General features: G+C 45.0%; 1 protein-coding gene across 3 annotated transcripts in view; it reads right to left on the bottom strand.

The window, feature by feature from the left end:
* The window catches only part of PPP2R2B (protein phosphatase 2 regulatory subunit Bbeta), a 342,634-nt gene that overhangs the window by 59,705 nt on the left and 266,069 nt on the right, over positions 1-16,860 (bottom strand). For all 3 annotated transcript variants that reach the window (XM_080673088.1, XM_080673090.1, XM_080673089.1), the window contains one exon: positions 15,981-16,093. In XM_080673088.1, coding sequence (XP_080529214.1) covers positions 15,981-16,093 — 113 coding nt within the window. The remainder of the gene's footprint in view (positions 1-15,980; positions 16,094-16,860) is intronic.

Below are 16,860 nucleotides of genomic sequence, written 5' to 3'. Positions count from 1 at the left end.
TCTAGTTTCATTTTTTTGCATGTATCTGTCCAATTTTCCCAACACCATTTATTAAAGAGACTGTCTTGACTCCATTGTATGCTCATGCCTCCTTTGTCAAATATTAAATGCGCATATTGGTTTGGGTCGATATCTGGATTCTCTATTCTGTTCCATTGATCTATATGTCTGTTCTTGTGCCAGTACCAGGCTGTTTTGATGACAGTGGCTTTGTAATACAGCTTGAAATCTGGTATTGAGATCCCTCCTACTTTATTCTTCTTTCTCAGGATTGCTGTGGCTATTCGGGGTCTTTTTTTATTCCAGATGAATTTTTGGAGAGTTCTTTCTAGGTCCGTGAAATACGCCGTTGGTATTTTAATGGGGAGTGCATTGAATCTATAGATTGCTTTGGGTAGTATGGACATTTTAATGATGTTGATTCTACCAATCCATGAACATGGTATGTTCTTCCATCTGTTTACATCTTCCTCTATCTCTTTTTTCAGTGTCCTGTAGTTTTCCGCATATAGGTCTTTTACCTCCTTGGTTAGGTTTATTCCTAAGTATCTTAATTTTTTTGGTGCGATGGAAAATGGGATTGCTTTTTTAGTCTCTCTTTCTGTAAGTTCATTGTTGGTGTATAGAAATGCCATAGATTTCTTGGTGTTAATTTTGTATCCTGCTACATTGCCGAATTCATTTATTAAGTCTGTTAGTTTTTTGATGGAGTCTTTCGGGTTTTTTATGTACAATATCATGTCATCTGCAAATAAGGACAGCTTTACTTCTTCTTTTCCAATTTGGATGCCTTTTATTTCTTCTTCTTGTCTAATTGCAGTGGCTAATACTTCCAGTACTATGTCAAACAGGAGTGGTGAGAGTGGGCATCCCTGTCTTGTTCCTGTTCTTAGGGGAAATGGTTTTAGTTTTTGCCCATTGAGTATGATGTTAGCTGTGGGTTTATCATATATAGCTTTTATGATGTTGAGGTATGATCCTTCTATTCCCACCTTGTTGAGAGTTTTTATCAAGAAAGGGTGTTGGATTTTGTCAAATGCTTTTTCTGCATCAATTGATATGACTATGTGATTTTTATCTCTCAATTTGTTTATGTGATGTATCACATTTATTGATTTGCGGATATTGAACCATCCTTGCATTCCTGGGATAAATCCTACTTGGTCATGGTGTATGATCTTTCTGATGTACTGCTGGATCCTATTTGCTAGAATTTTATTGAGGATTTTGGCATCTACATTCATGAGGGATATTGGCCTGTAATTCTCCTTCATTGTGTTGTCTTTATCTGGTTTTTGTATTAGGGTGATGCTGGCTTCATAGAAGGAGCTGGGAAGTGTTCCTTCCTCTTGAATTTTTTGGAATAGTCTGAGGAGGATAGGTTTTAGTTCTTCCTTGAATGTTTGGTAGAACTCTCCTGTGAAGCCGTCTGGCCCCGGGCTTTTGTTTGCCGGAAGCTCTTTGATGACTGCTTCAATTTCTTCCATAGTTACTGGCATGTTGAGCTGTTTAGATTCTTCCTGATTGAGTTTTGGAAGGTTATATTTTTCTAGGAATATGTCCATTTCCTCCAGGTTGTCCAGTTTGTTGGAATAGAGTTGTTCGTAGTATTTTTTAACAATCCTTTGTATTTCGGCGGGATCTGTTGTTATTTCACCTCTTTCATTTCTGATCTTGTTTATTTGGGTCCTCTCCCTTTGCTTCTTGGTGAGCCTGGCTAGAGGTTCATCAATCTTGTTTATCCTTTCAAAGAACCAGCTCTTGGTTTTGTTGATCTTTTGTATTGTTTCTTTGGTCTCTATGTCATTTATCTCTGCTCTGATCTTTATTATTTCCTTCCTTCTGCTTACACTGGGCTTTTCTTGTTGCTCTTTTTCTAACTCTTTGAGTTGTTGGGTTAGGTAATTTATTACCCCTGTTTCTTGTTTTTTGCAGTAGGCTTGTAGAGCTATGAACTTCCCTCTCAAGACTGCTTTCGCTGTGTCCCATAGATTTTGGATTGTAGTGTTTTCATTGTCATTTGTTGTCATGATGTTTTTTATTTCTTCTTTGATCTCTCTGGTAACCCAGTCATGGTTTAATAGCATGCTGTTTAGTCTCCATGTGTTTGATTTCTTTGGGTTGTTTTTATTGTAGTTGATTTCCAGTTTTATGCCACTGTGGTCTGAGAAGATGCTTGATATGATTTCTATCTTCTTGAATTTGAAGAGACTTTGCCTATGTCCCAACATATGGTCTATCTTTGAAAATGACCCATGTGCGCTTGAGAAGAATGTATATTCTGTGGCTTTGGGGTGAAATGTTCTGAAGATGTCAATTAATTCCATCTGGTCTAGTGAGTCATTTAGGATTGATGTTTCTTTGCTGATGTTTTGTTTAGAGGATTTGTCCAATGGTGATAGTGGGGTATTAAAGTCTCCTACTATGATTGTATTGCTGTCAATGTCTCCCTTAATATCCTCCAGGAGTTTTTTTATGTATTTGGGTGCTCCTGTATTGGGTGCATATATGTTTACCAGAGTTATTTCTTCTTGTTGGATTGCTCCCTTTAGTATTATGAAATGGCCTTCCTTATCTCTTGTTATGTCCTTCAGTTTGAGATCTAATTTGTCAGAAATAAGTATTGCTACCCCAGCTTTTTTTTTCAGTTCCATTTGCCTGGAAAACCTTTTTCCATCCCTTCACCCTCAGTCTGTGTGCGTCTTTTTTTCTGAGGTGGGTTTCTTGTATACAGCAGATATTTGGGTCGTGTTTTCTTATCCAATCCGTTACCCTATGTCTTTTGATTGGGGCATTTAATCCATTTACATTTAAAGTTATTATTGATAGGTACTTATTTGTCGCCATTCCTATTCTTTACCCCTGTTACTTCTTCGCTTCCTGTTTCTTTCTTTCTTTTTTTTTTTTTTTACAGTAGACCCTTTAGCATTTCTTGCATTGCTGGTTTGGTGGTAATAAATTCCCTTAGTCCTTTTTTGTCTGTGAAGCTCCTGATTTCACCTTCAATTTTGATTGACAGCCTTGCTGGGTACAGTATTCTTGGATTCAGCCCCTTCCTTTGCATGACTTTGTATATTTCATTCCATTCCCTTCTGGCCTGATGAGTTTCTGTTGAGAAATCAGTTGCTAGTCTGATGGGGGTTCCTTTGTATGTAACTTTCTGTCTCTCTCTTGCTGCTTTTAAGATTCTTACTTTGTCGTTGGTGTTTGCCAATTTAATTATAATGTGCCTTGGCTTCGGTCTTTTGGGGTTCATTTTGCTTGGGACTCTGTGAGCTTCTTGGATTTGTGTGGGTTTTTTCTTCCCTATATCTGGGAAATTTTCTGTCATTATTTCTTCAAAGAGGTTTTCTATTCCTTGTTCAGCTTCCTTTCCTTCTGGAACCCCTATTATGCGGATGTTGTTTTGTTTCGTGTTGTCCCAAAGTTCCCTTAGACTCTCCTCCTGCCTTTTAATTTTTTTTTCTAGAAGTTGCTTTTCTTGGGTATTTTTTTACATCTTGTCTTCTAGCTCACTGATGCGGTCCTCTGCTTCTTCTAGTCTACTCTTGATGCTTTCTATTGAGTTCTTTACAGCAGTGATGTCATTTTTCATTTCTTCTTGGTTCTTCTTCATTTCCTCTTGGTTCTTGCTCATATTGTCGAATTTGTCTTCCATTCTTTTCAGCCACCTTATGACCATTTCTCTGAATTCTTTTTCTGGAAGGTTGCTTGCCTCCATTTCGTTTACTTCCTTTTCTGGTGATGCCTGCTTTTCTTTCATATGCGGGCTGCTTCTTTGTCTCCCCATGGTCTCTCTTCTCTGGGTGTCTGGTTATGTAGTTCTCTCTCTCCTGGGTTGATTTAAAGGCACAAAATACAGCACTACCAGGTACAACTCACAAGGCACTGAACAGGAATGTATTCACGATATTAATAACCTCCAATAAAGGTGACCACCAGAGAAAGGCAAATTAGGTGATAGGAGAGAAAGAAGAAGAGGAAAAAAGAAAGAAAGAAAGAAAAAAAGAAAAAAGGAGTGTGAAAATGAAATTGGGAAAAGGGAAAGTAAAGAGAAAAGAAAAAGTAAGAGAGACAAGAAAGTGACTAAGAGAGAAAGGGGAACAGACTATATATATTGGGGATAAAACTCCAATAGAACAATCACTAATCCCAGCAAATGCCAGCAACAAGTGCCTGGGGATTAATACAAACTACAACACCAACTAATATGGATTGAGGCAAGGGAAAGCTGAAGCACAAAACAAACAAAAAAATAAACAAAAGAAGAATAAGCAAAACAATCTCACAAAAACAGCATAAAAATTGGATATAATCTACATTCAAGCAAACAACAACAAAAGGACAGAGAGAAGGACAAGTTTATGGATAGCTCAGACAGCGAAGGGAGAGGTGTATGTGGACTTGGAGCAGGGGATTAGAGATTAGATATGTAAGTAGGGTGAAATTTTAACAAGGGGTAAACAGAAAGAATAGGGAAAATCTAAAGCAGTAAAAGGGTAAGACAAACAGGACACTGAAAAGGGGGAGGTTAGGAAGAGAGTGATGGCCTAAAGGTAGAGTTGAGATAGAGTAAAACGATGCTAAAGGAAAGATAAAAAATAGAATATAGAACCCTAATCCCAAAATAAAATGAAGAGAAAATAAAATGACACTTTAAAAAAAAAAAAAGAAAAAAAAAAAGATAAAATAGCAGTAGTAATAATATGGATTGAAAATAAAAATGTAATCATTAAAAAGGTAAAATCAAGTGATGAAAAAAGAAAAAAAAGTTTCTTGATTAAAAGATGCAAAAAATGAAAATAAAAAAAAATAAAAAAATAAAAAAATAAAAGGTAAAAATAAAATGTGAAGTAGTGAAGGTCATTCACTTCCTCTGTTTTTCTGTTTGGCACGCCTGTTTCTCAGTCCAGACAGTATTGCAGTTCCCTGCGATCCACTGCTCTTCGGTGTTGTAAGCCAGTCCTGATTTTAAGCAGGCGGTGTGTCTTAATTTCTCGTATTCCTTTATTTTTGATTACGCAAGAGTCTATTTGTGATTCAGCCCCTGGGTGGCAGTGTTTCTGGATTGACTTCCGGGTCTATCTATGGCCTCTCTAGGCAGTGTTAGAGCCTTCTTTCCCTGTGGCACTCGCCACCGGCCTGTGGGCGTGGTCTGCCTCAGAGCTGACTCTCTGATGGTCACTCCCCGCTCCGATCCCCAGGTTCCAGAAAAACAACTTTCCCCTGCAGTCTCCCAGGGTGTCCCCAACTGGGTGATCCTATGTATTGGGCTTAGTAATCAGAAGCAAGGATTTGAAGAGGAAAAAGCCCAAGTGTGCGAACTCCAGGACTGCGAGTAAACCCAGGCACAAAGGGAGCGCACGGGCTGCGCGTAAGTCTGGACAGCCTGAAATTCTTAGGGTGTCCCTGCACTTCAGATCAAAATGGGTTGCTTTTTAGAGTGCCCTTCTCTTAGCAGCTCTGAGGACCCCTTTCCACAATCACAGATCACGCCAGCCCCTACAGCCACGGATTTTTCTAGGCACAGACTTCCCTGGTCCTCCAGCTCCCGCAAAACGCGCGTTCCTCTCTCCCGCCGGGACCAGAGACCTCACCTTATCCCAGGCGAAATCTGACCTTTCCGTGGTGGAGTGTAGAGCTCCTCTGAACCCGTGTGCTTGCGCCAGTTGGGGAGCGTTGTTCTGGGGCTCGCAGCTGTTCCTGGGGTGCCGCAGTTGTGGATTCTCAGGCTTCAGATAAGCTCCACTTTCCGGATCAAGATGGCGCAGACTCCGCGTCCAAGCCCGCAGCTCCGGGAGGGGACCCAGCCGCAGTTGGTGCTGCCAGGTCAGGGGAACCCCGTTCAGCAGTCCCCCACCTCCTTCTGGAATTCAGCTGTCTCCCAACCAGCCAACAAACACTCCTTGTGCGTCCCTCAGCTGTTCTTTCTTTCTGCTCCGGGACACGGCTCGGAACACGTCTGTCTATTCTGCCGCCATTATTCCCTCTCCGACATCCTAAGTTTTCTTGATCCATGCACTACTTGAGAACTGCGTGCCATGTGCATGCCTGCACAGGCATATACATACATGCACAGTGTCAGTGGGACTGTGCATGTCCTGCAGCAGGGAGCTCACATTTCAGAGCCCAACCCTGTCTGGGGACAATGTCTCTCCCATTACACTCATGGTTCAGACAATTCCATCTGAAAGATTCAGAGAATGGAGGTACTTTTCCCCCTGAATCATCCAATTACGCCGGGATCTTCCACTTACTTTAGAAGTGCACAGCCAGTCCTTGAAAGGGAAAATCATACTATTAACTTCTCTTTTGAGAAAAATCCATCTGGGTCAGTATGAATAAGGTCTGACACAGTGACAAGAGTCTCACCTGCAAAGCCCGAAAAGGGCCAGCCACCTGCCCTGGCCGGGCCAATCCTCCCCGTCGCCGAAATCCACACCATTTAATGACCAAAGAGAAAAGAGAATGGGTTATGGTCTAGAATACTGTCCTCCCTCATGATAATAAGCGACACCACAATAAACTACACAAGAGGCCATGGAGACGGCGAGATTTCCTCCTCTAACACGATTCTTTCCCTTTCTGACACGGGTGGACTTTTCAGCTTCCCACTGTCACTGAGTGTGCATATAGCGAGGGGGTGGGGGGGGGGGAAGGGGTTCCTGTCACAGTCCGGGGCCACAAATACCTCTCAAAGGGGTGGGGAGCAAGAGACAAACAGAACTTGATCTCAAACCAGGTACAGGATTCTGCTTCTATTTCCATGTATGCTGGATCTAATCACTGCATGGTAAATGCAGCATAACAAAGGGTGTGTGGAGATGAATGAAAACATTTTATTGTCAGTGTGTATACACTCTGAATCCAACCCAGATTTGGAGAGCCAGGACAAACACGCATCCAAATGGAAGAAACACAGTGAACTGCTGGTCCCCAAACACAACACTGCTTTGAACCTTTTCAGTATATCCATCAGACCTTCCTGAAGCTCCTGGGGTCCAGGCGGAAGACAAGATGGAAAGGGAGAGGAAAACGGTAATAATAGCACATACCGGGCATCTGCTGTCAGCACGGGGCTCTGTTCTGTTAGCCTGACCTCTGTGGGAAGAACGTACGGTGATTTCCATCTTACAGGTGATGGCTGAGACGTGGTCGGAGACATGGCCCTTTCCTGGAGTCTCTAGGTCACAGTGTTAGGATTGAAGTGTCTGGAGTCAGACAGAATCTGGTTTAAAAAAGTGACTCTGCCCCTTAGTGTCTGTAGCCCTTGGGCCAGTCACTTCAGTTTCTGAATCAAATGTCCACATCTGGAAAATGCGGATAAAACAGTACCCATCCCGGAGGGCTGCTGCCAGGCGACAATGAGATGGTGCGTGTAAAGTGCCTAGCAGAAGGCCTGGCACACAGCATGTGCTTAATGGATGTCTTCAGTGTTGTTAACGTTACAGCACACTGGCCATTGCGTAGGCTGGCCCCCTGATTTGAGGGAAAAAGAACTTGAGTTGTAAAGGGCGGAACCGCTCACACACAACCTAAACCTGATTGGCTTGCAGATTCTCACTCCGAGTCAAATCAGTCACTTAGTGGAAAGGCAGCCATGTTTCGATAACCAAAGTTCCCTCAGATTATTCTGTATAGGACCGTGAGGCAGGAGGAGGGAAGACGACAAAGAGCGAGCTTACAGAATCCAATCAGAGAGCCTCCACTTTGGAGTGGACCTTGCGGTCACTGTGTCAATGGCTCTCAGACCCAGTTGGTCTCCAGGATGGCCTGCGATACAGCTGAGAAACCTGGGTAGATCCCTTGGCCCTGCTCCTGGAGATTCTGAGTCAGCCAGTCAGCTGGGGACGACTTAAGACGTGCCCAGAGTCTCACGATCACCCATGACCTAGTACACCATGACCTAGTTTCCATGCGTCCTTCTGGCCCACCTTCCCCCATACCAAGTGGAAAACCCACCTGTGCCCAAGGCAAAGGAGCGCCTGCCGTCTACTTGGCAGGTTTGTCTCTAGTCCCTGCTCACTCGTATTTTGGTTTACACCGAATATTCAGATGAATATACCAGGCGGCTCTTCTAATACAGAGGCAGGATAGTAGTATGGATTTTAGAAGCATGAAGACATGACTTCAAGTCCAAGCATTCCCACTTACTAGCCATCTGACCTTGGCCAGGTTACTTAACCTCCCTGGCTTTAGGCCCCACATCTCTAAAATGAGGTTTATTTCAATCCCTACCTGATAGGTTTACCTTGAATATGAAATTAGCCAATATATGCCCTGTGTCCCTGGAACACAGCAAATGCTCAATAAATGTTTGCTGCTCTTATTATTTTATTATTCCAACTGACTTAGTTCCTTTGTCTGACACTGAACCAACTGACACTGTCTCACTGACATGAGCCAAAGAATAGGACGGGGACATCCACAGCCCTTACCCCCAAGAGGCGACACGTGTCAAACACCCAGGCTCGTCAGCGAGGGTAGTGCCTGAGGTTCCTGTGGAGCGCTTTCTGATCCCATAACTGAAACCCCATGACGCAGACAGATACAATCAGATAATGATGGCAATCAATAACGATAACATAAATTATTATTTATTTTCATAACCACAGAGTCCGCGCGCCCCGCTGAGTTACACACATCACACGCCAGCATTCCCTTTCGGGGCAGTCAATCAATGGGAGATCTCAATATCCACCCGCCGAGGCAGGCGGGGAGGGAGGGAGCGGAGGTTGAGAAATTACCCACACCAGAGTAACACATTCATGAAGTTAATCTAATCCAGGGGGCCATCCGGGTGCCATTGTGAGCCCGTGAATATGGAACAGGCTTGATTGATTTTTCACTGCAGTAGCTAAACACTTCATTGTTATTTGCAACAAATATAAGGAAAGATGAAACTGTAAAAGGAGTGGCAATGAAGCCCCCCAAGCAGCCATAAATCACAAAATGAATTCTGGAAAAATTATAAGATGGTCGGGGTAGGCTGTATTGATGTCCTAAGAGGCCTCAGTCATGAAAGCATAAACCCCAAATTAAAACCTGGGGCAGCCACGGCCAATCCTGACTCAGTCAGTAATTTGCCCTGAAACTGGCCTGGGGTTAGCCATCCTCGAAGTGAGTATCACCACGTGGTCACTGCAGAGGCAGCAAGAAGTAGAGAGCCAGAAAGCATTTGATTCTCAGTTCTGCCTCTCAGGGCTTCAGTCTCCCCTACTACACTGGGGGTACCACATTCCTGCTACTAGAAAGAGGGAAATAGCAATTTGAGTCCTACTTGCCTCCCAGGATCCTCGGGAGTATCAGATGAGGCCTCCAGCATGAAAGAGCACCTATCCTTCAAGATGCTTCGTGATAACTCCTTCCTGACCCTGCATCTCGCTCCTTCTCCTCTTCCTCTGAACTGCACGGTGATCTTCTGTGCTTTTCTCAGGCCACATGCCCTATCCAGAGTTTCTCAAAGCCTGGCCCAGGGACCACCTGCAGCAGAGTCACCTGGGAGTTTTCCAGGAGGGGTTCTGTCAAAGATGTCACTGGAGACATCTCAGACACTCTGAACTGGAATCCGTAGAGGAAGCTGATGATGATGGTCTAAAAAAGCACTGCAGGTGACCCTGGGGCACACTTTGAGAACCACTGATCAGATTAATTTCATGTTGGAGCCCTTTGCAACTTGCCCCCTCCTTGCCCCTTGAGGACAGGGAGTGTGTGTCACTCATCTTTGTAAGGTACACTTTGTAGTGCATACTTAGCACAGTGCCTGGCATGCAGTAGATACTCAGCATGTTAGATAAGCAATGCTCTGAAAAGTTCTACATGTCAGATGCCCTTATCCTCACTGCTGTCTAGGTCAGGGACCACCCGACACATAGTCCTGTATAAGGGTGGCGGGCAGGGGCTATGGGATCAAAGAGACCTGGACTCCATTCTTGGCTCTGCCACTTACTATCTGTGAGGCCTTAGGCCAGCGCTCACCTTCCTGAGCCTCTGTTTACACATCTGTAAAATGGGCATGATGCCGAAGTTACAGGATTGTGATGAAGAAAGATTTATAAAATGTCCATAAAACTGCTCAACCCAGAGCCTGTCACTAGGGATGTCTGATTAAACATAGTGGCTATTAGCAAACTTAAACCAGTGGTCTGTTTAATCAGTTCTTTAGAAAACAGATCAGGTGGTTAAACTTGTTTTTTCACTAAAAGTATAAGTTTTGGGGAAATAGCTAGTCTGTTTATTCGACCTGCCTAGTCCTATGGCCCGTTAGCAATAATCCTTAAGAAGGCCCCTCAGAGCTCGGAGCAGGTCAGCACTCGGGCTGATTTGCCATGGCGTCTTAGGCTGTGGCTGGGGTGTGTGTGTCTAAATTGCCACCAGCGGGATCTGCAAACATCAGGGTCATTCTAAGTGGAAACATATTAATTCAGGAAAGTCATGGGGATGTGTGTGTCCTGAGTGGAGAGGAAGACAGAGGTGGTCACCAACAGAAGGCCCGTGTGTAAAAACATGGCGAAATGGAATCTTTTCTCTGAAATCAGTGCACCCATTGTGCCCCCACCCTGGGCAGAAAGGCCTTTGCAGCCCTTCCCCCTTGCATTCTACTCCCCTCCCAATCAAGCTCACACATTAAGGCTTTGCCACACAATTCTGAGAGACACACTAATGAAAGTGCCCTGCGATCATGAGTTATTACTTTCGTAGAAAGCTAAGGCTGTAGGAAGTCATAATGAAAAGCATCAGATCTGGGGTCAGATGGACTGGGTTTGAATCCCAGCTCAGCCATTTCTTAGTCATGAGGCAAATCCCTTGCCTGCTCTAAACCTGTGCCACTCCTATTCATTTGACAAATACTCCTGAGTGCCTACTGTGTGCCATGTGTCGTTCTAGCTGAGGGGTGGGCAAACTTTTTGACTCGAGGGCCACAATGGGTTCTTAAACTGGACCGGAGGGCCGGAACAAAAGCATGGATGGAGTGTTTGTGTGAACTAATATAAATTCAAAGTAAAGGAGTGGAGGGGAGAGCAAGAGAACCGGATAGAACAGCCGGATCCGGCCCGCGGGCCGTAGTTTGCCCAAGGCTGACTAGCTGCTGGAGCTATGGGAGAGTACACAGTGCGGTTTCTGCTTTCATGGAGCTGACACTGTAGTGGGGGGGGGGGGGGGGCAGCGGACACATGATGTATCAGGTGAGGACAAAAGCTAAGGAGAAGGGGCAGGGTAAGGGCACCGAGAGTGAATGGGAAGACTGATTTGAGAGAGAGAGAGAAAGAGAGAGAGAGAGAGAGAGAGAGAGAGAGAGAGAGAGAGTTGTTGTTCCATTTATTTATGCATTCATTGGTTGCTTCTTGTATATACCCTGACTGAGGATTGAACCCACAACCTTGGTGTATTGGGACAAGGCTCTAACCACCTGAGCTACCCGGCCAGGGCCAGCAGGCTCCTTTCTCTTGGGCATTCCAGGAGAGTTTCTCTGAGAAGGTGGCACTTGAGCAGAGACTTAAATGAAATGAGGGAGTAAAACCTAGGACGATCCAGAAAGGATTACAGAACCTACCTGGGAGGGTTATTGGTAGGATGAAACGATGTAAGGATATAACATCCAGCACCTGCCATATAGCAAGCACTCCATAAACGTGGCTATTATCATAATTATTATTAGCAGCTGTAAGCAATTTCTGGATACAATACATTAGAACTTGAGCTCATTACATCCCCTTCATTTGGGGGGAGGTTATGACACTTCACAGCTTGGGAGCTCACACCTTCTGGACTCTACACTTACAACTGATTAAAAGGAAATTTCAGCCTGGCCTAGGTTCCCAAGGCACTGGCAGTCCACCATAATTAAGGAAATCCTAACTCCAGGCTCAGCGCGCCAAGTGCGATTTCCCACCACCCAGCTCCCATCCCAGGCTGATTCAATTACTTGAACTATGAGCTTCCTCGCCTAGAAAGAGCTCCGAGGGCCTCTTACTCCTGGGTAAGGGAGCTTGAGAAAGAAGAGGATCTTGCTAAGTGCATCTACATAAGACCTCAAGGCCTTTGTTTGTCCATGCTGCTATCAGGGATCCGGAAAGTCAAGGGGGGCGGAGGAGAGAGGGAGAGGGAGAAAGGAGAGACACCCTGACCTGGAATAATAATGGCACTAATTATTAAGAAAACCATTCCAAACGCCGGATGTATGTCCAAGTTGAAGAGCCAGAGCTCTTGACTTTTAGTCCCAGCTCTAGAGTAACCAGTTGACAGCCATTGGGGAAGTCACAGTCTCTCTGATTCTGCGTCGTGTTTCAGGGCTCAGATCCCAGAGCCAAGTCAATCAGGGTTTGATTCTTAGCCCTGCATGATCTGGGCATGTTATTTAACTCCTCTGAGCCTCATCTGTGCAATGGGCATTTTAACAGTGAACTACACGTCATGAGGTAGCTAATGCAAACAGTATGTCCAGCATGGTGCAGGGAATATAGTAAATGCTCAATAAATACTAGATGTCGGCATTTTCACCTGCCAAATACCTGTCCTGCCCTTCTCAGTGGCTGTTCAAAAGCTGAATTAGGGATGAGGTAAGAAAACACTTTGTGATATAAACGGCACTTTATAGCTGTAATGTGTAATTGTTAAATTATCATGATTATCGCTTGAATATTATGATACTGAGCAGGAGATGATGTTTTCATAGAAGTGCTTCTCATAGTCTCTCTGGGTAATGAGGGATTGGATTTGAAAGGCCACCTTCCAGGGGAAAAAAAAAAAAAGGAAAAAACAGCCACATTCTTGCTTTGAAAAGCTGAGCCTCCCAGCACTGAAACAGAACAGGTTCATTACTCAGTGAGGATTAATTAGCTGTCGGGTATTATTAAACGTTCTCACTCTCAAGATCCACATAGAACTGGAAACTCTGAAAGGGAGCGGGAGGCAATCACAGCACAGGGAAGGAAAAAAGCCACAATTGCTGGCAATGCACGTTTCAATGCAGAGCATGTTAGTAAATCATAGTCTGATTAATATCACGTCAGCCCATTCTCTGTTTGGAGTCATTGTTCTGAACCTACGGTCTGCAGGTAGCCTGGCTTTTTCTTCCTCTACCACCGGGATCAAGAAGGAAAGGAGGCTGTCCTTGTCAGTATTCGCCTGGAAAGGATGCTGGGGTGTGGACATTTACACTGAGAAATGGGATATTTGAAAGCCTAGGAAGGTAGAGGAAGTGAAATCAGATGCAAGTATTTACAATTTTAGAGCAAAGGTGTCTCCCAAGCTGGTACAATAACTGTTGAAATGATTGGAAAGTAACAGAGGCTCATAAAACAATAGCTGGAAGGAGGCTGGGAGATGAGAGAGCCCAGTGACCACAGCCCCCGTGTTTCCACCCTCAGGGGCTCATATCCAACATGCAGACTCCTCGGACCACTCCACTTGCTGAAGAGAATCCCTGGGGCTGGGTCCTGGGAACCTGTGTTTGTAACCAATACTGTGGTGGCAGAAACGCTGACTTTGTCCGATCCTCTGCCACTTAGAAAGTAAGCTTGGAGAGAGCACATGTGATTCATTGGCTCAGGATCACCCAGCTGGTTAATACGGAAGCAAGAACCAGAACTGGAATTTTCTAACTCAGCCCCACCTCGGGGCCTCCTTCCTTGTAGGATACATACAAGTCCACTTCCCAACATCACTGTCTTACTTTGGGGACAATCTCTGCTCTCGTGGAAACTTACATATAGGCCTTCTCTCCTCTTCATCATGGGATGGCATTTCCAGGGCAAATGACAGATACAGGAAATCCCATAGGATGCCAGGGACAGCAGGCATTCATAGTATGGACTACGTCTGAGAAATCCCCTCCATGTAGCAAACAAGAGCAAGGGAACACGTGGGCAGAAGTTCATGTTGTAAATTTCCCAGTGGCACCTACTCCATCTGTTTCCCTGTAGGATAGTCAAGTCCTGGGGGCTGAAAGGCTATCTTATATCTTATTCCTTTTGTATCGTTTGCATAGCATTTGCTGCTTAGCAGACATCAGTGAACAGTTTGTAAATACAACAATATAAAAAATATGTGACAGAAAAAATGAGTATGCATTTTTCTCAGATGCATAGGCCTGCTAACAGCAGGGAGTAATAACAGCCATACTAATGATGATAGTAATGCAAAATAACAGCAGGGAACTGACTTTCTGTGAGATGAGGCCTAGGCTAAGCTCTTTATCACACGCAGTGCAGCATCGAACCCTCACAACTGTCCCAGGAAGTAGTGACCACCATCATCCCTGTTGTGCAGATGCGACATTAGAGGCACAAGGAGTTGAGGTATCGTGTCCAAGGTCACTCGATGGAGAGCAGTGGAACCACAGTTCCAAGCCAGCACAGACGGACTCTACCTTCATATTCCTCATTGCTCTACCTTCCAATCTCCCAGCCCCGAGCATTTAGAGCATCAGCCTGGTCTGGTGGGGTGGGCTCGCTGGCAGCTCCCCAGACTGAAGGCCCTGGCTGACAAGAGGGGGCAGAGCAGCCAACGCTTGCTGCCTCAGAAGGAGCTCAAATGAAGACCAGGTACTCATCAGTAAGTACTAAGTTAACGTGTGACTGCCCAGCACTGTGGCCAGCAAAGAGTCTGTGCTCAAACAGCGCCCACTAAAATAAACGGATGAACAAATGAACGAACAAATACATGAGCGAGCTAATCAGACACACAACCATCATTCAGTTCCCATCTCTGCTTCTAAACCTGGGTCGACAACCTCTTTTCTCCAGATGTGCTTCACCGTCTCTGTTCTCACTGCTTGGCTGCAGCAGAGCAGCTGCTGGCTGGAAGCACATATTTCACACGGTTTGAAAAGTCCCCCAGGGCTAGGGCTGGTCCTGACATGTGCTTGCTTTCCTGCTCACACTGAACACATCTAAAACTAAACTCATGACTCAGGCTTGAACCAATTTAACCTAGATCTGGAGAGCCTTCCCTTAAAAGTCCACTTTTAGAAATCTATTTTTAACACCACTTCCCTAGGCGCCCTTTCCTGGTCTCCCAGAACCAATGTAATTTCCCCCTCCTTTGATCAAATGGCAGCTCCCTCCGACTCACACTGCATTTATCTCCCTCTATTTAGTGTCAGAACCATTTGTATATTAACCTGCGAATCCTCTTTCCTTACCAGACTGTGCATTTCTGGAGGGCAGGAAGGAAGCCACTCAGACTAATAGTAGGGATCGTTTACGGAGGCCCAGCCATGGAGTCAGGGCTTTCCACCCTCACTGCATTTTATCCTCATAAATCCATGGGCCGTAAAGGTTAGGTTCACTGTCTTGCAGATGGAGAAACTAAAAATAACTTGTGTGACTAAAGCTCAAAAAGTTGAGTGACTACAGGAGATTCTGGTAAGTGGCAGAATCTAAACCCAGACTTGTTAGATTCAGACGTTCATGTGTATTTTTAAAATGTGTTTTTATTGCTTTCAGAAAAGAAGGGAGAGGGAGAGATAGAACATCATTGATGAGGGAGAATCATTGACTGGCTGCCTCCTGCCTGCCCCCTACTGGGGATTGAGCCTTAACTGGGGCATGTGCCCTGACTAGGAATCAAATCGTGACTTTCTGGTTCATGAGTCGATGCTCAATCACTGAGCCACGCAGGCTGGGCTGGAGGTTCATGTTTCGAATCGGGCCTTCAACTTCCCTTCTGGGTAGTCCCATCCCCTGTATCTTGAGTACAAAAGATGCTCCAGATGTTCAGGTAATGAGAACAGGCAGAGGCTAGGCATACAGTAACCCATGCCACTGGCCACGTGGACCAAGGAAATGCATGGACGTGTGGTCAGTGGAGCTTGGCGCCTGTCCTGCTCCCCCATCTGCCACCAGAGTCTCAGGTAGGTGAGTTTCCGCTGGATCTCCCTCCCTCTCACATCACAGTTGCAACATTCACAGCAGCCAGCATGTGGCCAACCTCGGGAGGCACCAAGATGGTGGCAAAACAACAGCCTTTGGACTCACCCGCAAGGTTGTGATGGTGGCAGGATCCCGAAGCCGGCCCTCCTCATCTTTTAGGTTGTAACCCTCTGGCCGTTTATCGCGCTCGCTGACTTTCCACAGCTTCACAGTTTTATCTGTGGAGGGCGACCAGAGGACATCAACATTACAGTGCAGGAACGCTTGTAAAGGAGTTTTCTTCTGGGCCGGGCGGGGGAGGATCGGGAGAGGCGGAGGTAAAAAATGGAAGAAACTGCCACAGAAGCAGGCTCGTGTCAAGGGCTTCCGTGCATAAATCTTGTGTCACTTGAAGGCAGAGCTCACGTTTCAGAACAAAAAACATATATCATGTAGAGACAGATGGTCTTCCTGACAATGGGCTGTTAAATCTACAGCTTAGACATTAATTCTGTTCATTCCATAAAAATATTTATTGAACACAGAATAACAAGAGTAGCTACATATATAAAATTAACGATGTTAGCACTTTGCATGGAGAATTTGTTGAATGTTCACAAGTACCTTGAGAGGTAGGTAATATTATTATTCCCATTTTTGTGTTGCATTTCACTAAACACTGCCCTTACCATGGCCCAAGAGGCTCTCCATAACCTGCACCCCTATTTCCTCATCCTTTCTGAGCTCACCATCCACCCTACTCCCTGCCACATGGCTTCCTCACAGCTCTTGGTACATGCTAATCCCACTGCTGCCGCAGGACATTTGCACAAGCTGTGCCTTCTGCCAGGAGAGCCCTTTACCCTCTCTTGCACGTTATTTTTTCCTTCACTTGGCTCTCTCCCTATGCCCCAACTTCAGTGGTGCCTTTCCTAACCAACCTAAATAAAAAGGTTTTCTTCATCATTCTCTAGCCCCTCTTCCTCCTTTGTTTTTCCTCCCAGGA

The sequence above is a fragment of the Plecotus auritus genome (genome assembly GCF_963455305.1).
Source record: "Plecotus auritus genome assembly, chromosome: 6".
In the NCBI taxonomy this organism is placed as follows: Eukaryota; Metazoa; Chordata; class Mammalia; order Chiroptera; family Vespertilionidae; genus Plecotus; species Plecotus auritus.
The sequence above is the reverse complement of the archived record's forward strand: the minus strand, read 5'-3'. Positions and strand labels throughout refer to the sequence as shown.